Below are 20,202 nucleotides of genomic sequence, written 5' to 3' on the forward strand. Positions count from 1 at the left end.
AAGCCATGCACTACCTAACACAATACACATTTAATACAAAAATCACCCACCCAACCATGTTGCAGTACCCTCAAATCTCAACCTCGAGTCCACTAAATAACACTGACCTCCCCCCAGTTCCTTGAGATATTTAGAAGTTGAAATTAAAAAACAAGCTTACATAATGTTTAACAGGTGCACACTCGGTCTTTCCAACTCTTTTTCAGCTAGAAGAGTGATCTGCCCTCCCCCCTTTATTTGAAAGATGATACTCTTTATGACCCTCACCCCCCATTATTTATTTCATGTAATCTCAGAAACTGATAGCAAAGAGAGATCAAGGCCATTTCAACTCAGTCTGCGTTCCTATTACATGGAATTCAATAACATTGCTTCCCCATAAATAACAACATTATTCCATGAAACTAGGACTGCCAACTGTCCTGACGTTTTTTATACTCTACATATTTTTTTAGTACTGTATAGAAATAAGAGAGAAGGCTAAAACTGTCAGAGATGCCCTGATGTTGGCCCTCCAGCTGCAGTTTAGCATCTGATCCTGCCCTATGAATACTGTGTACAATTCTGGTCGCCGCATCTCAAAAAAGATATAATTGCGATGGAGAAAGTACAGAGAAAGGTGACCAAAATGATAAGGGGAATGGAATAGCTCCCCTATGAGGAAAGACTAAAGAGGTTAGGACTTTTCAGCTTGGAGAAGAGACGGCTGAGGGGGGATATGATAGAGGTGATTAAAATCATGAGAGGGCTAGAACGGGTAGATGTGAATCGGTTTTTTACTCTTTCGGATAATAGAAAGACTAGGGGGCACTCCATGAAGTTAGCATGTGGCACATTTAAAACTAATCAGAGAAAGTTCTTTTTCACTCAACGCACAATTAAACTCTGGAATTTGTTGCCAGAGGATGTGGTTAGTGCAGTTAGTGTAGCTGTGTTTAAAAAAGGATTGGATAAGTTCTTGGAGGAGAAGTCCATTACCTGCTATTAATTAAGTTGACTTAGATAATAGCCACCGCTATTACTAGCAACAGTAACATGAAATAGACTTAGTTTTTGGGTACTTGCCAGGTTCTTATGGCCTGGATTGGCCACTGTTGGAAACAGGATGCTGGGCTTGATGGACCCTTGGTCTGACCCAGTATGGCATGTTCTTATGTTCTTAATAAAGTGTGAGTTTTGGTAACTATTCTGCCTTTAATATATGTTTCGATGCATATCTTTTGTGGCATGTAGGAATCTGCAAACCAAATTATAGCTATGCAATGCAAGGTTCCATTGGCAGTTACCACCCAGGAAAAGGAGTTAGGCATCATCATGGATATTATGCTAAAGTCCTCTGCTCAATGTGCGGTAGCAGCCAAGAAAGCAAATAGAATGCTAGGGATATTAGAAAAGGAATGGAGAATAAAACAGAGAAGTGGTTCCTGCGGATGGCTTCCCTCTTACTGTTAGAACGCCTGGACTTTCTGGTAGGCAAGCGAAAACCAGACAAAGTGTACGGGGCTTGCTGGATCGCTTGTGCTCACTTATTGCCGGATGACATTAAAGATGGATTGCGAGAGAGTGGTTACACTTTTGGGTGGCCGTAGCCCTGGTCTCCATGGGTTGGGGAGGGGGGTAGGGGGACGGGGAGGGGAGGAATGGGTTGCGGAGGTTTGTGTTGTAGGGGGGTGCGAGTGTGGTGTGAGAGTGATAGAGTGGGGAAATGGGAAGATACAGGTGATGGGGATAAAAGCTGATAAAATGTAATGGGATGGAGATGTTCCAGCTGTTACGTGTGATGCTTATTGACACTACTTGTTCTGCCTAAGTTACTGTGCTGTTCAGTCTGTGCTGCTTATATTGTGTGTTTATTTGTTTGTTTGTTTTTTTGTTACAGCATGGTAATGTTGCCTTTCCAATAAAAACTATTTGGGGAAAAAAAACCCAGAGAATATCCTAATGCCTCTGTATCGCTCCACGGTGCAACCACGTCATAAGTATTCTGTGCAGTTCTGGTCATTGCATCTTAAAAAGACATAGAAGAATTAGAAAAGGTACAGAGAAGGGTGACCAAAATGATAACAGGTATGGAACAATTTCCCTATGAGGAAAGGCTAAAGACGTTGGAGCTTCTCACCTTGGCGAGAGATATGCTAGAGGTCTATAAAATAATTAGTGGAGTGGAACAGATAAATGTGAATTGATTGTTTACTTTTTGAAAAAGTACATTGACTAGGGTATATTTAATGAAGTTACTAGGTGATATATTTAAGACAAATAGGAGAAAATATTTTTTTACTCAATGCATAATTGAACTCTGGAATTTGTTGCCGGAGGATGTGATAAAAGCTGTTAGTGTAGCTGGGTTTAAAAAAGGTTTGGATACATTCCTGGAAGAAAAGTCCATAAACCATTATTAAGGTAGACTTGGGGAAATCCGTTGCTTATCCCTGGGATAAGCAGCAAGGAATATATTGACCTTTTGGATCCTGACAGCTACTTGTGACCTGGATTTGCCACTGTTGGAAACATGATACTGGGCTTGATGGACTTTGGTCTGATCCAGTTCTAACCCCTTCTCAATAAACATCAGCCATTATTACAGCAAGATAGAAGCTAGTAGCAGAAAAGGGCTCCTGGGTCTACTCAATTTGCCCACTTGTATCTACCTACCATGCAGTCACAGGTTTTATCTTGTGAGATTTTATATACAATGTTCAACATTAGAAAGATTCAGCTGGGCAGAGGTCTAGTCACTCTATCCATCTTGAAGAAAATGGGGTTCTTTACAGCTTGAGACTGTATAATTCTTATGTTGCTTCAATGTAGACTAACATTAGATTACACTGATCTCTTCATCAGATGTCATTTAGGATGAAACCTGAAGAAGGAACCTATGTAATCTTGAAACAGTACATGAGCACCACCACCTCTTGAGAATTCTTATGTTGGATCAAGAAAAGGTTATTACAGCCTGCAAAAAATCCAAGAATGTTTCAGGAAGCTTTAACAACTATCTAATTTTCAATAGGATGTCTAACTGCAAAAGTACATAGAAGCTTGCACAAAACAAGCTAATTTCCCAACACAAGATATCCTCTTGCATTGTCTTTTTTCATAATTCATTCTGAACTAACTGAAAATCACAAAAAGTAGACTCTAAACTTTAAATGAAATTAAATATTGTGTTGCTATGCAGCTAAAACCTCTTGTGAACGTACCCTTATGCATTTCTAAATGATGGTACAAGTTATATACATTGCCAGCATGTGTAAATAATGCGTGTACATTTTTGGGAACCAAATGTACATGTAGGGTTTCTAAATATGCCTCTGAACCAATCCCTGGAATGCCTCTTTTCTACGCAGACAAAATTGTGTGCATTATGGAAGTAAGAGTGGACTTTCATTTGGCCAGAAATCCAATTGCCCAAAGATGTAGGCAGGTTAACGCTGTCTTTCGCTGTGGAAAAAGGTTCCCAAACATTTGGAAATTGACTCCTAAATATTTACTACAATCCCATTAATAGGGAAGGAAGCATTTCTGCCATTTTTGTCTCATTTATGCTGAAGTGTGGAATAAGGGCACTGAATAAAACGGCAGGTTCAACTCAATTGTCATAACAAACTCTCGCACAGTTGTCCACTTGTTCATCTGCATTGCTCTTGAGATCCTTAAATCACAGTGGTGCCATCAGCTAATTGTTCTCAACCCAGTCCTCAGGATATACTCAGCCAATGAGGATTTCAGGATATCCACAGTGACTATGCATGAGATAAATCTGCGTACAGTGGAGGCAAAGCATGCAAAATCCATCTCATGCATATTCGTTAAGGGTATCCTGAAAACTTGACTGGCTGGGTCTTGTTGCGATCCTGCAGGTGGCCGGAGCCACGGGCAGTGACTCACCCCATTTTGATGACTTCTTCTGCAGCCGGAGGCCGCTGACGCCCAGTTCGTGTGGTGGGAACCGTTGTCGCCACTGCCGCAATCCGCGGCGGGGAACCACCGCCGCTGCTGTTTTCACTCGCAGGAGGCCCGGAGGCCCTTGACCTTTCCTTGTCCCCTCCAGGAGGAGGGGCCTCCACCCCCAGCCTTGCCTGCAGCCTGGAGCCATCTTCAGCTGCGTCTCTGCGGCAGGGGGCCTCTCCCACATTGGGCTCCGCTCTGCTGCCTGCTCCTGCTTCCTGTTTCGTCTTCAGCGGTGGGGACGCCGCTCTCCAGGGTCCTGCACTCCTCCTTCCTGGGGTTCCCAGGCGCGCGTGTGCGCCCCTCCTCTTTATTTAAAGGGCCGCAGCACCCTATGCTGCTGTCCCTCCCGGATGACATCATCTCGCCGGGCCTATTTAAGGCGAGCTCTGACAGTCAGAGCCTGCCTTTCCAATAAGGTACTTCGTTCCTTTTGCCTCCAGGTATCTTCGGAGTTCCTAACCTCTCCCGCCTGCCTGACTATGCTGACCTCTCCAAGCCTGACCTCTGCCTTCCTGACTACGCTGACCTCTCCAAGCCTGACCTCCGCCTGCCTGACTACTCCGTCATCTCTCCAGGAGACTTCCAGAGGCCTACCTAAGACCAGGCGGCCCGGGTAACCAAGGGCTCTACCTGAGGGAATCCCGGGTTGCTATTGGTGAAGCTCCTGCAAGCCTTTGTCTCTTCCTGTGCTCTTCCTCCTGGTGGCAGGTGCTCTCCGGGTCCGACCAGAGGGCTGTACCAATCCTGCACCAGGCCAAGGGTCCACCTCCAGCGCAACAGATTGTAAAGGCCATGGATTCGGCGTCCTCCTCCGCCTTGCAGGCCATTCCTGGTTTCGCTTCCAAGGTATAGGAGCAGCAGCGATGTCTCGATGCTCTGTCCTCCTCCCTGAAGCGTCTGCATGCCCGACTGGCTTCCTATCCCGGGATCATTCAGAAGCTCCAGTCAACTCTGGACCAGGTGGTAGCGGACGTGAATCGCCTTGCTACCCGACAAGACTTCCTGAACCGGTTAAACGTCCCATTACCCTCACCGGTGACTCCCACGCCGACCCCTGACCCTGGACGTATGCCCATCTTCTTGCCAGTGCTGTCTCGCTACTCGGGAGATCCCAAACAATGTCGCGGGTTCCTAAATCAATGCCAGATGCATTTCACTCTACAGTCTGCTCTTTTTCTGAATGACCTGGTCAAGACAACATTTATCTTGTCCCTTTTGGAAGGTAAGGCCCTGCCCTGGGCCACTCCGCTCTGGGAACATTCCAATCCGCTGCTGTCCAGTCTCCCTCAATTCATGTCTGCCTTCAAGCAAGTCTTTGATGAACCTGGCAGGCTTTCTACAATGGGCTCCAACTTGTTGCAGCTGAGACAAAGGAACCGCTCCCTGTCTGATTATGCAATTGAGTTCCATTCGCTGGCCACAGAACTGAACTGGCAGGGGAGCAGCCTACATGCCATTTTTATGGAAGACTGGCACCCAGGCTAAAAGACGAACTCCCTGCACGAGAGATTCCTGCATCCCTCAAAGGGTTGATGGACCTAATGGGAAAATTGGACTGAGACTCCAGGAGCGGGCCCAAGAAAACCGGCCTATTTTGAGGAACCGCTCGAGGACCTCATTTCCCGCTGTCGAGAACCATCTCCTGCTCTCGGAGAACCCCGAGGAACCTATGCAAATAAGCCGTGCCCATATATCGGAGGATGAGAAATCCTGTCGTCGCCAGCTCGGCCTATGCCTGTATTGCGGGAACCAGGGTCACCTTTGTCTTCACTGCCCTCAGAAAAAAAGAACCTTCTCCGCGTCAAGGGTTCACGGGTTCAATAGCCCTCGGTCTCACCACAACCTCACCGTTGCTCCTGTTGCCGGCTTCAGTGGAGACATCCTCCATCAACTTTACTACTCAGGCTCTAGTGGACTCCGGTGCGGGGGCCAACTTTATTCAACAGAATCTGATAGACCAGTATCAAATTCCCATGAATGTCTTAACTCCACCCCTGGCCCTTTCATCGGTCCATGGGGACTTCACTCCTGGAATAGTGACTCAGGCTACCCAACCTCTTACACTGAGGGTCAGACAGGGTCACTCGGAACTCATTTCCTTTTATATTCTTCCTACAGCGGTTAACCCGGTCATTCTGGGCCTTCCATGGCTGCAAAAGCATCAACCTCAGTTCGACTGGGCCGCAGCCGATCTCATCCAGTGGGGACCGCAGACAGTGGGGACTGGCTGGAATCAATTGAGTCTCCTCTGTCTGTAATCATGGCTACCGCCATGCCCACCCTTCTTCCAAGTCAGAAAGACCAGGAGAGCCAGACCAGATCCAATTCCCCTCGAAAAGATGTTTTAAGAACAGTCTTTGCCCAACTGGAGGGACAACTGAAACAGAAAACGGCTGAACATGAAACTCTTGTCGAGAAGCATAAATAAGCCATGAAGGGGTTCTTGTCCCTCTTGGCCTTCAAGGAAGGCAAAATTCGAAATCTGCATGCCCTTCTTTCTCGCCCTATGGGACCTCAGCCTCCAGAATAGCACGATTTTGAGGACACCTGACACTCCAGTCAAGAAAACCCTCAGAAGGGGGGCCTTGAGGAGGGGGTACTGTTGTGATCCTGCCCGCGGCCAGAGCCGCGGGCAGTGTCTCACCCCATTTTGGTGCGCACATGTTATAAAATCTGGGGTTGGTGCACGCAAGGGGGTGCACAATTGTGTGCCTTGTGTGCGCCGAGCTGCGCGGCCTTCCCCCCTTCCCTCCCCCCCTAGCCTGACCTTCCCACAACCTCCCCCCCCCCCAGCCCTACTCTAACCCCCCCGACCTTTATTTTATATTTTGTGCCTGGCTCTGGGCAGGCGCCGGTTGCACGCGGTGGCCAACTGCCGGTGTGCGATCCCCGGCACAGCAGCAAATATGGCCGCTGTGCCGGGAGCCTGACCCGGCCCCTGGACCACCCCGCCCCGCCCACGTCCTGCCCCCTTTGTAAAGCCCCGGGACTTACATGTGTCCCGGGGCTTTACGCACATCACCGGGCCTTTTTAAAATAGGCCTGGCGCACATAACCTTTTTAAAATCCGGCCCTAAGTGTATCCGGCTAACTTACCTAGCCGCTCAGTGGTTGAATATGCACCTCATAAAATTTTAAAATTTCCAACATCACATAATCAGATATTTAAATTAAATTAATTTACAACATTTTGCCTCTCAGCTTTTCCCCCACATCATACTGTTCTCTCTCCTCTGGTTTCATCTTCTGGTTTCTCCTTACTCTTTTCCCTTTCTTTCCCTTTACCTTTTTATTCTCAGAGTCTTCTCTTATCTCCAGCCCTCTCTCCCCACTTCTATGTCACTTCTCCCCATCTCTCTTCTCTGTTTGATCCATGCATCACCATTTCCCAACTCTCATTCTTTTGTATTTCATCTATTTTTTGACATCTCACCCCTTTATCCCCATCTTATTCCTCAATCACACTATTCCAGCCCTCTCCTGTATCTCACTCCCATCCAGTCATCCTTCTCTTATACCTTGATCAGCTGTCTCCCCGCAGCCTTCCACATTCAGAGCTCCTCTCCCCATCCCTCCGATTCACCCAAACAATACCCCAACAAATTCATCCTGCCCGTTTTCTTTTCCCCACACCCTATTGAGTTCCCCCACTCCTTGATCCAACCCTCCAGCCGACAATCAAGCTCTTCGTTCCGCTTTCCAATTCTAATCCCCATTCCAATAATAGCCCCCATTCTTAGCAAGATCCTCATTCCCAGTAACAAAGACCCCCCCCCCCTGCATTCACAGTAATTCCAAACTCTTTTACAATTGCTCCCTACAATGCCCCATTAAAACTCTTGCTAGCGAGAGTGTAACTCACATGCATCCTGCTGGCAGCCATGTCTATTAAAGCATGCATGCTACAGGACATGCACGATTCAAGCAATGATCACCTTCATTCTTCAGTGGACAGGAGGCATGTGAGTAACTCTCCTGCCAGCTGAGGTTGTACCTAGGATGGTAGGGGGCAGTGTTGTTATATGGTTGGAGCAGCTTTGAAAGGGACATGGCATTTGCTAGAAGAAGCGGGCGCATCATTGGGTGGCGTGGGGATCTTGACTGGGAATGGGAAGTCAGATCAGGCAGGAAGGTTTTCGATGGAGGGGACTTGGTGAGTGGGAGGAGAGGCACTGCGTGCTTGCAGCCCTTCCTCTCACCAGAAAAGAGAGTTTGCATGCAGCTCTCCCTTCACCTGGAAAACGTTTGCATGCTCATGGGTGGGGGCAGCACCAGCCTCCCAGTTTTTGCTATGGGAACCAGGCTGCTGTAAATTTAGGGTCACTTAGCTGCAGAGGCTGACATAGGTTAGGTTAGGAGGTGACATGCTGGATCCTGAGAAGACAGCTGCTGCTACTGTGGCAGCCACTGCTGGATCATCTTGAAGGCCATGTCTCTCCAGCCTCAGAGCTGGTGAGAGTTCTTGGTGTAGCCCAGGCATAAATGAGAGGAAAAGAGGAGAGGGCAGAAGTATTTTGCTTGTAAGAGCCTTTTGTTATTGTTTGAGGCTGAATCTACTTGGAGTCTGATGTACTGAACAGTACTACAGGCCTGGAAGTAAGGGGTAAGAGTCACATTAATCACTAACGGGCCGATACAGTAAAGTCCGCGGGAGAGCGGACGAACGCCCGCTCTCCCGGCGCACGCACCGGCCCTTCGCCGGTGCGCGCGATTCTCTATTTAAATTAGGTGACGCGGTAGATCCGGGTAAAAGGAGGCGCTAGAGACACTAGCGCATCCCTAGCGCCTCCTTTTTGACAGGAGCGGCGGCTGTCAGCGGGTTTGACAGCTGACGCTCAATTTTGCCGGCGTCGGTTCTCGAGCCCGCTGACAGCCACGGCTCGGAAACCGGACGCCGGCAAAATTGAGCGTCCGGTTTTCGGCCCGACAGCCGCAGGCCGAATTCAAATTTTTTTTTTTTTTTACTTTTTTTACTTTTCGGGACCTCCGACTTAACATCGCCATGATATTAAGTCGGAGGATGCACAGAAAAGCAGTTTTTACTGCTTTTCTGTGCACTTTCCTGGTGCCGGAAGAAATTAGCGCCGACCTTTTGGTCGGCGCTAATTTCTGAAAGTAAAATGTGCGGCTTGGCAGCACATTTTACTTTCTGTATCCCGCGCGCATACCTAATAGGGCCATCAACTTGCATTTGCATGTTGAGGGCGCTATTAGGTGCCGTGGATTGGATGCGCGTTTTCCTCCCCTTACTGAATAAGGGGTAAGGGAAAATGTGCGTCCAAGAGCAGGCTAACAGTGCGCTCCATTGGAGCGCACTGTACTGTATCGGCCTGTAAGAGGGTAATAATTACCCCGTGAATACTTTACCCATGGGGCTTACAGCAATAATCAAAGCAAAAGTGCCTGCGTAGTTTTGCTTTAATGATTGCTTTAAGAAAAAGGACCCATAGATTATTTGCATCAGCTTTTTCTGTGGGTACTTTTTCTGGGCATACTAACACACGTAGTTTCGAAAAACCAAACTACGCACACACATGCCCTCGCTCTAATCCCGCTGCCAGGAAAGCCTCCACGCTCTACGGGCGAAAGTATGTGCGTTGAGGAATAAGGCGTGAAATTTTCCCCACATGGAAGGTAGGCAATTTCAAAAAGACCATTTCATTATTGCCCTCTAATGATTTATTGTGGGAGATAATCTGTGCTAAATCACTTGAAGCAGGCCGTGTTAAATTCAAAGATGGACTCATGTCAGCCTTGGATTAAGCAAATTAAGCACATGCACAGGGCACCAAGGGAAGGGGTGGGGGGCACCACAGTGTTGAAAATTTGCGGTTTTCTGTTGCCCCCTAGTTATAAGCAAATAATTTGCTTATATTGCTTACTGCCATTTAATATTAAATAAATAAAATACAATAAAAGTTTATATTTAATATAGATGTGGGATCTGGCCTGGGGAATGGCCTGGAAGAAAACTGAATTTTTAATCTCTTATTTCACGTTCAGCACTTACTCAGTCTTCAGGTCTTGTCAGTTAAGCAATGGAAGGGCCGAGGGGGGGGCACCATTGTTGGGACTGTGCGAAGGACAACTGTTGGCCTTAATCCGGCCCTGACTCATATGCAAAGCACATAACTGGAAGATGATGAGTTGATTAGCTATTATTCCCCTATGCACTAACCTATGCTACCTTTTAAAAACAGTCTTGCTCGTTTTCGAAGTAAGCCTATTCGGAGTATTATGCCCATGTTAAGCTCTGCACTACAATATATATGAAGAAAAAGATTAACCACTCCAAATTCAGAAACACAGAGAGGGGTTGAAAAGCCACAACAAGTGTTTCCATCTACTGAACCACATGCACTTCAAAGACAGTGATAGAAAGGAAGCCTGCGATTCGGAGACATAATAATCTTCATAAAAAAATGTTCCTTCTGGGTCATATAAACTAGGCCTCAAACAATGTTTAACCAAGCGCTTCTGGTAATGTAGCAAGTCATCAGTCATTGTGCCTTCCTATTATTAGTTTGTACTAAATTTTCCTTGGATGGTGATTTGGTTAACTCCCCAATATAGAGGACTTTGATGGTATTTGTTATAAGAAGAGTGTTTATTTTCAAATTCTTGCTGTTTAAATGTTTCTGTAAAACAATACCTGTTTTCCATTCAAGATTGTTCTTGTATTCAAATTTGAGAAAATTCAATAAATAAATAATTAAAAAAAAAAAAAAAAAGAATAGTACACTCTCTGCAGTATTTCTGACTATGGTACAGGCACTGCCTGTTCTTAAATTCTGAAAACTTTAGGCGGTAAACCTGGGATTTGTGTAGCAAAATATTACAAAACAAAAAAAAAAAAAAAAGGGTGGGTTTGCTTATGCGCTACTGGCTAAAGAGTTCAGTGTCCTACAAGAGAAGCATTATGCGTGTTTACCTGGTTTACATTTGTACAGGTCACAGCACTCCCCCGGCTTCCCCGATGCCTTAGAAACCAGGATGTTTAAATGGCCCGGCTGGCACACTTTCCTCAGGCACCCTGCAGGGTTGCACACGCAGCGGCTTGGCAACGGACAGCACTCTCCAGGAGGGGCATAGCCTTCTATCAGGACGGAGTCTTCCGGGCAGCGAGGGGAAAACTGAACCTCACAGCGGGCCTTGGAGCAGTCAGGCTTCTCCTCTGCGAGAAAGGAAGAGAGGAGAACAAAGGGGACACTTTTAGAAACCAGAACTTCTGCGGCAATGCGACTCCGCCGCTCAAACGTCTTCACGTCACCAAAGTCACCACGAGTCTCCACGCCTTTGGTGCGATAGGGCCTGGGGGGAAGGCAAGAACTGACGCATTTTAGGTAAAATGATGCACAAAGGGCCCCCTGCAGAAGCAGCATTTCAAAACTAGTCAGCCCAACAGGGAACGAGGCTAAAACGCTTCTTCTAGGTCCATACAGAAGATCCTGCAGAAGAAAATACATGGTATTTTTTTTCTTTTTAAAACAACTTTGGTGTTGGGCGGGGTGAAGAAGGTTGGTGCTGGCTGCTCTAATACTGGCTGACTTTAAAAGCCCTACGTGTGCCAAAGTCGGGAGATATGCGCGTGGCTCGGCCCGGCATGTGCCGCGTGGATTTTAAAAACCGCGTGAGTATGAGCGTATATCCGGTATGCGCATTCAAAAAGTTCACAAAAAGGGGCAGTGCACGGGCGTGGTCTGGGCGGGGCTGCACGATGAAGTCTGTGCATGAGTAGGTTACGTGCGGAAGCGCACTCCGGGGTCCCCTACCCCATAACTTTGGTTCTGCTATGAACGGCATATAAGTCATGTAATAAAAAAAAAACAAAACAGGCTGCTACGTGGGGTTTTAAGGGTCAGGGGTAATAAGGTAAAAGGGAGAAAATTTAGCTAGTTGGATTAGGAAGTCCTCTCCTATCCCGGGGCGAACTGGGAGCGAATTGGGAAAAAGGGCTATTGCGTCGGTGCGCGTACCTACTAAAACTCCCCCCACTTGTGCATGTGAGACTGCGATTGCGCGCGTCAATGTAAAATCATGCACGCATGATTGCGCGTATAGCCAATTTTATGACACGAGCACGTATGTTATAAAATTGCCACGTCCATGTGCGTGTGCCGCCAAACACATGCACGTGTGGGGCCGCACATGGCGCTGAAGATTCACCTCTATGCCTCTATATTAGGAACTGGTCTAGGAGTAAGGCCTGCAGCAATAAGGCCAAATGCCATCAGGCAGCAAGGAGCAAAGAGTTCTAGCTGAAAAACGTATTTCCTTCTGAAAAGGATCAGCACTGCTTACATTTTAACACCAGGTATGTTGGTAGAAACCAGTGGAACTCATTTTTTGGGTGGGCCCAAGCTTAACAACATGGAAGGGCAGTAAGTATACAGTTCTGAACTGTACCAGTTGTACTCTTAATCGATAAATAAGGCCTAAGAATGCACCCGACAATGGATTTCTAAGCAGGCTGCAACAGCCATTATGCATCATGAGTGAAAATTTTAAAGATTTTAATTCAATTATGTCAAGCATTTACCAACATTCAAAATTCCTGAATGAATCTCTATTAATTTATTTTAAAGTTAGTGCAGTTTATAAGCACACAAGACGAATATCATGTCAAAGAACTCATAACAAATATCGGATCCCATCAATCATACAATAAAACAAATATCAATGTACTCTTTCATGAATTCTCTTTCCTGAAAGTCAGAGAAGTTCATAACTACAATAAAATAGCAATAACCTTAATAATCACAAGAACAGGTGCAGAGCAGAACTAGGCAAGCACACGTTACAACCCAACACGCAAAATATATTCACATTCGGGTATCACTTCAGGAAAACACAATAGCTCTACTGCTAAACACTTTAGGGTAGATTTTAAAAGGTGTGCGCACACATGGATGCGCCGAATTTATAACATGCGTGCACCGGTGTGCGCATGTTATAGAATACGTGGACCGCGTGCACATACGTGCCGGATTTTATAATCCGCGCGCGTATGTGCGGGCAGTGTGCACAAGGGGGGGTAAAATTTTGCAAATTCATTCAGAGATGAGATCAGGGCTCCCCCATTTCCCTCCCAGTCCGCTCCAATTTAGGAGCGGACTGGGAGGGAACTTTCCCACCCACTACCCAAACCTCTCTTCCCCTTCCCCTCTCCTCCCCACCCTCTAAATACCTTTTTCTTTTACCTTTTTTTCTTTGAGTTACTTCAGGTCACGACCTTGTGTGCGTGCCGGCAGCCGGCCGGTGAGTGAGGCTCTGGGACAGCAAGGAATGGTGCTGTCCTGGCCCGCCCCCCCCTGGACTGCCCATTCCCCCCTCCCAAGCTCGCCCATTTGTCAGGGCCCGGCACTTATGCGTGCATCGCCACTTGTGCGCAGGGCCCGGCCACGCGTGTAAGTGGCAATTTCTATGCGTGTGGCAGATTTAAAATCGGGCCGTTTGTAAAATAACACAAAGCCCTGCAAAAATAATCACCTAGAACCTTGCTATACCATAAAACAACAGTACTAACTCTCAAGCCTCAAACAGCAGTTACCTTATCTATGAAAAGGCAGCAATACAAATATTGCACCTGGCCCTAGAACACTAATACACCACCGATTAGTTTACAGAACAAGCTGGACTGTCTCAAATATTTACAGGGAAACTACATGCTGTCAGAAATGCTGCACCTCAATCACACGTGCAGAACACAGACTGACCCTTATCTAATACAGAATAAGGGACTACAAATTAGAAACAGAAACATACAGAAAAAAAACTGAAATAGAAAGTCCAAGAAACCAGACTCTGAAAAGTAGAATACTGAAGAAAGAACTAAATACGCATTCCCATAGATGGCATATTCCAATCACTAAAAACTCAATATATATATATCTATTTTTATTTTTTTTTTACCTTTATCTGATCTTTTTATTGTTCTAACTGATTGGTCCCAGTCTCTTTTTCTACTTTTCCCTTGTTGGTCTTTTCCCTATTTTTTTGGGATCTCTTTTCTCTTCCTATCTTCTTTCCTTCCTCCCTCACACACATATTGAGGCTCTCACTCTCACATGATTTCTCTCACAGATTCCCTTACACACACACACCGATGACTCTCATATGCACTCTCACAGGCTCACAACACACACACACACAAGTTCTCACTCTCATAGGATCTCCTCCCCTCACAAAGGTTCTCACACACATACAAGCTCTCACTCTAACATACTTTCCCTCACTGGCTCATTCAGACCCATACACACACACAGGCTCTTGCTTTCACAGGTTCTCTCTTCTCTCACACACAGGCTCTCTCACACATATAAGCTCTCACTCTCATATGCTTGCACTCACAGCCTCACTCTCCCTCTCTCACACACACACACAGAAACATACACACACACACACACACACACACAAAGAGGTTCTCACTCTCACCAATTCACACACACACACACACACACACACACACACACTCACAGGTTCTCAGGCTCCCTCATATACAGGTACTCAGGCTCCTATTCTCACACACAGAGTTTCCCACTCTCACATACAGGCTCTCCCTTTCTCAGGCTCTCCCATACACATACTTACACAGGCTCTCGCTCTCACATAAATAGACACACACATATACATACGCACACAGGCTCCCACTCTCTCTCTTACACACACACACACGCACGCACGCACACACACAAACACTGGGCCTCTTCTTCAGCTACCATCAAACCCCCTTCTTTAGCCTCCATGGGTATAATTACAGGGGTCCACAGCAGCCCTCTCCTTCTTTGGCTGCTATGGGATGATATTCACAGCAGCCATGCTGCAGGCATCGTCTTCTGAAGTTGAGCAGCCCAAATTGGATAGGCTGAACTCAGTGGGTGAGCCATGGCCCACCCAGAAACATTTCAACTTGATCAATTTTCTCTGGTCAGCCATAAAGAAGTACTACTTTAGCAAACACTTGCGTAGCAAACTCATTGTTACAGAAGCAGCACTCCTAAAGCAAGCAGGGTCCAGGGACACTGTCCAGGCAGCACTCACAATCCCCAGGAGAGAGTTGGGGCGTTCCAACCATCGCTCAATAGTGACACCTACTGGCTGGCTTAAGATCAGCAGGAGCCCACAGTCTGTGGCTCTCAATCAGAGGGCTGCTTCTTGAATGGCTGGGCTTGATGGAAGGGGGAATAAAAATGAGGGACTAACTCCTGGATATCTGTGAATAAAATCTCATGATACCACAGCTCCTGCTGCAGCTGGAAGCCCATAGCAACAGGAAGAAATTGGTGGGGAAACCCTATCCTTCCACACTTCCCTCAAACACCCCCCCCCAAAAAAAAATAAATCTTAACAAATAACAGTCACATCAATCCACAAATCAAAGACAACATAGTCACAGTCAGTGCTACAATAATTTTACTCCAGTGGCAGAATAGCAGCAGTCACCCCAGTGTGACCACATAATTACTTCTACTGCAATTTACCGGAAGAATAATAAAGTTAGTTCTATTAAAGGGAAAAAAATGCTAATAAAAGAAATCACTCTTGCTTACACTAAAAGAATTCATCTGTTTTTTATGTCTTTTCCCTGCGTGCGACTGGGGAGGAAAGGCAAAGCCAGAGATCAAGTAAGACTCTTTGGTATGGCAGTCGGTCGAGCGGCTGTGCTGACTAGAGGGGGCTCACGGTCCATATCTGACATCGCGCTCTGTTTCTATAAAGTTCTGTGAGATTCTGCAAAGTTATACAACGTGCCAGTCTAGTCTCAAATTAACACAGCCCCTCCCTCCCGAAAAAGGCCATAAACTTGTACTTTGTGCTTCAATTCCTGTTGCCACCGCTCGCCCTCGCACACAAACCACCACCTTCTTCCCCCCCCACCCTTCCAAAAAGTACAGCTGCAATAAAAAGATTTACTGTAATTATACTCCAAAAAGCCTGCATCCTATCAGTGACAGATCTGAAACTAAGGATCTCGTTACATCAAACATGCAGCACACAATTACATAACAGGCTTGGGTTATAATTATGGCTCTGTCTTTCAGAAATATTGTTTAGTTTACCATCGTAAGTGGCAACTTCATGCATAAAATTGTCCCTAATGATACTGCCTTGACTATTAAATTAGAATTGAAACTGTGTTATGATGCATTTCTGAAAAAAATATTTTTTTTCAAAACGCTATGAGGCTCAAAAGTATTTCCTGCTCTACCTTGACATTTTACCCCCTTTGTTTCATGATGTAAAATGAGCCCTTCCTTAGCAGAATTATACCAGGTTTTAGAGGAGGGTAGCGAAGCAGAATTTAACCCAAGTGTTAGCACACAGCCTGTCAGACAAGCAATGATTGTTGTCGGCAAGCCAGTCACTGTACAATTCTCTCTCCTGCAAGCAGACTCCAAAATGCAATCCAACATATTAATGCATTAAGCCAATCAAGTGCTGATTACTGTGTCTTCCAAGCAGCCTGATCCCTTGTAATGAGGCGGAAATATAAGACTGCAGGTTAATGACGAGAAATTGTCATTCAGATACAAATCCAGCACACAGCCTGAAGATTCTTGATGAGTCTTCTCATGTGTTGGCGCTGTAAGAATTTCCCATATCACCTCACACCATATGGGGTAGCATAGGAATTACATTATCAAGATTACTGCCAGTGGTTCAGGATCAATTATTCCTCAGCTCTATAGGATTAGGAAACTCAAAGCAATTGCGCTGTCTTTCAAAGCTTGTATCGCCAACCCAATGCAGCTTGAGACCACACTAATAATCTTTTGATGGAGGGTCCCCACCAAGGGGCGCCTAGTTGTCTAACAATTTCCACCAAGTCTGTAAGTACAGAAATGCCTGGTGGCACCTGAGAAACTGCTTGCACCAAAGGGGACAAACTCCACCTCCCTGTCCAACCTTCTAAGAAAGTGAATTCTAGTAGCCTGGGATTTGTAAGTACCAGTTTGGGCCAAGAAAAGTATGAAAAAAACAACCTGTAGTACAGGACCATTCTTGATGTACTTGCCATTGCTTAAAAGACTCCACCTTCTCTCTTATATATAAAAAGCAATTGTTGTTTGGGTAATGTTACTCTTACTGCCAGACATGGTCCTGTGTGGCCTGCACGCAGTGTGAAGTACTATGTCCAATTCTCTATTGCACATGGTGCTCATGTTCTTGGCATACGGCAGTGCAGGAGAGTGTGGAGGAGTGGCAGTGGACAGCTACGTGCAGCAACGTGGGGAACTTGGGTGGCATTAGCTGTGGCACTGGCCGGGCCTGGAAAACTCATGCACCGGACGAGGTAAATGTGTAAATTTGGGACCTCCAGGTACATGTGATGGAGCCATGTCCACCTGTCATTTGTGATGGTCTTTTTTCTGCTAGCAAAAAAAATTATACTAATGGACCAGCACATTACATGACATCTATCCAGTGGAGACATGAGTTACCAATAACAAAATCATGTTTGCTCACATAGGAATTAGCACTAATTATTAATTTTGGATATTTTTACTATAGGTATTTATAGTGAAAACCAAAGAGATTCCTCCATAATTAGCTCCTCGTTGCCCACTTGGAAGCCAGTTTATGGTATATTGATTTGAATAAGATCCATCTGTTTTATTGTTACTAAGAAAGGTTGTCAGGGATGATTCCTCTATGCTTTTGAAACTTATTATAAACACGTGCATGTGAATTAATTAGAAGGTCTGAATTTAATTTTTCTAATTTAGTAACCCTCAGAACAATCGGTTGGGAATCAAATAAAGAATACTGCTCAATAACATGAACCAGTGAGCTATTGAACAGGTTCTTTTGTGGTCTTATCTAAAGAACACAAGAGGATTTTCCTGAGATGTCAAAATATCTTACAATTGTAGTCTGTCAATGGGACAGAGGTAGCCTAGAAGTGGGCAAACCTTATGTGATTCACGGTCAGGAAGACTTCTAGGATGAGTCCCTGATGTGGAGTCCCTGATGTGGAGTCCCTGATGTGGGAAAGGCTTGGTTACACAGCCACATTTAGACTTTTTTTCTAGAAGGTGAGGTTTCCTGGTGCAGCGTTAACAGTAATTTGTTCTATACTTTATGGGCAGAGCAGCTGAATGCACAAAGTCTCGTGCATGTTAGCCTAGCTGAAGCCAGTGGAGGGGAGGATAGAAGGGCCCTGTTGGGTGGATCAAAGTTCCCTTGTCAGGGTGTAGGAGCACAGAAGTTAGGAAAATTATTCAGGGGCCCAGCTGGTTCACCAGTTCCCATTTCTAGTGGTGGCAGTGGGATGAAATGGTATATTAAGTGCTATTGTGTGGTGTCCTCACAATTACACCAACTGCTTTCATCTTGAACTTTAGCAGTTTCTAAACCATAATTTTTAGGGTGATGCAGAATCTGCAGCCCAAACCAGTTTCATGCCTTCCCACACAAACCACATATTTAAACAAAGAAGAAAATGAAATCCTACAAGTTAGGGAAACACAACAGGAATTCAAGCCCAAGGGAACATATGAATGAGGTTGGCAGCAGCAGCAATAAAGCACAAACAAAAGTGAGCAGGAAAACATGGCCCGAAGATGGTACGGGATTGGGTTTATTTCAGAGCTGAGTCAAACTTGTTAAAGGCCGAATGCATGAACAAATTTGTCAAGTATTTTAGACAAGCTCTAGACTTGTGGCTCATTTGCAGGAGAGGATCTTTTGCACACAAATGAAAACCAGGCTACTGGGACAACGTTTAAGAGTCCCTGTTGATGTACAAACAATAACTTACATTTGTTATTTTTTCATACACCAAAACCACAAAATTACAGTTTGCTTTCACCAAAAAAACATCTGAAAGCTGCCACCAAAGAGCTGAAATATTAGCTAATTCTTTGCATGCCCTGAAACTTACATAGAAATAACAGTCGCCTTTCATTTGTTACTCCTTAAATTATGGTAGAATGGTGAAAGCACTGAGAAAGCAAAATATCTAGAAACCTGCTCAACCACTATGCAAGTAACCAGAGATAAAGCTCACACTGAAAAGGTTTAGTGTGGTCGTGCAAAATAAATGAACATGCATGTTAAAATGCCACTTAATAGTCATGCTATTATCATGCATAGCAACTGAATAATACAATGGCTATATTAGTATAAACATGAAAAAGCAACTAAATAGCATAATCCTACTAAACTGAGCATGCTCACTTTGCCTTTCCTCTTGGCTCCCCCTGCTTGCTTCCAAATAGCACAATGAGGGTAGTTTGTCATGGAAGAACTGCTACACTCTAGGAAAGGAGGGGAAAGGAGAGCAGAGCAGCAAAGTGACACCAGTGCATATTTAGATACATCTGCCTTTTGTGTCAGTAAAGATCTTCAAAGAATAATGTGAGAGGATGAGGTTGGGCACAAAATAGAGCATGGAAGGGGGAGACCCAGGGAGGAAGCTGGATGACTCGTCTCAGACGAAAAGTGACATCTGACAAATATTCCTCACCTCTATGACCAGCCTGTAGTGTAGGCACTACAACGGCTGCATCATGCTGTCTGCTAGTGCCTCAAAGCTCACGGAAATTAGCTCTACAGTCAAACCAAAACAACTGGTCAGTTCCATTGAAGCTTTTGAGGCTCATGCTACTTACTGTTCAGCCTCAAGCCTCTGAGTGCTTATATTAACCATATTAACAATGTCCAAGCATTAGGTTACTAGAGGACAGCAAAGACCTTTGTCCTCTAGTAACCTAATGCTTGGAAATACTTTGTGTAAATAAAGGTGTGTGTAAGTATGTCTTCTCTGTCAGCTTCTTCTTTCTTTCCGTCATTTTCTGCCCCTCCTCCATATCTCCATATCCTGCTGGTAGCCTGTGAAAACTTTCTTTATCTATTGGGGGAAGAAGAAGAAGACTGGGGATACCCACTGGCTAGTTACCTGCCCTAGGAGGAGCCTCCCTGGATGGAGGCCCCAAATTTTGCATCTAACTAAGGGGTGGGGCCAGGACCCCACAAAAATGTCTATTCACGGTCAAGCCTCAGAGAGCCTGCAGCACTACTCACTGGCCAGACTAACCACAGCGAGGACAACAGCGTAATGAAAGATGGCAAAGAAAAACCAATCAGAACGTAAGAGCATGAGAATTTGCCACACTGGGTCAGAGTGAGGGTCCATCAAGCCCAGCATCCTGTTTCCAACAGTGGCCAATCCAGGCTAAAAGTACCTGGCAAGTACCCAAACAGTAAATAGACACCATGCTGCTAAATAGGTCCACCTGGTCTGCC

General features: G+C 45.5%; 1 protein-coding gene across 1 annotated transcript in view; it reads right to left on the reverse strand.

Moving 5' to 3' along the window:
* The window catches only part of LOC115087101 (cysteine-rich motor neuron 1 protein-like), a 661,264-nt gene that overhangs the window by 342,198 nt on the left and 298,864 nt on the right, over positions 1 to 20,202 (reverse strand). Inside the window, 1 exon segment of the mRNA XM_029593829.1 lies at positions 10,886 to 11,128. Coding sequence (XP_029449689.1) covers positions 10,886 to 11,128 — 243 coding nt within the window.

Source organism: Rhinatrema bivittatum, chromosome 3, assembly GCF_901001135.1.
Source record: "Rhinatrema bivittatum chromosome 3, aRhiBiv1.1, whole genome shotgun sequence".
In the NCBI taxonomy this organism is placed as follows: Eukaryota; Metazoa; Chordata; class Amphibia; order Gymnophiona; family Rhinatrematidae; genus Rhinatrema; species Rhinatrema bivittatum.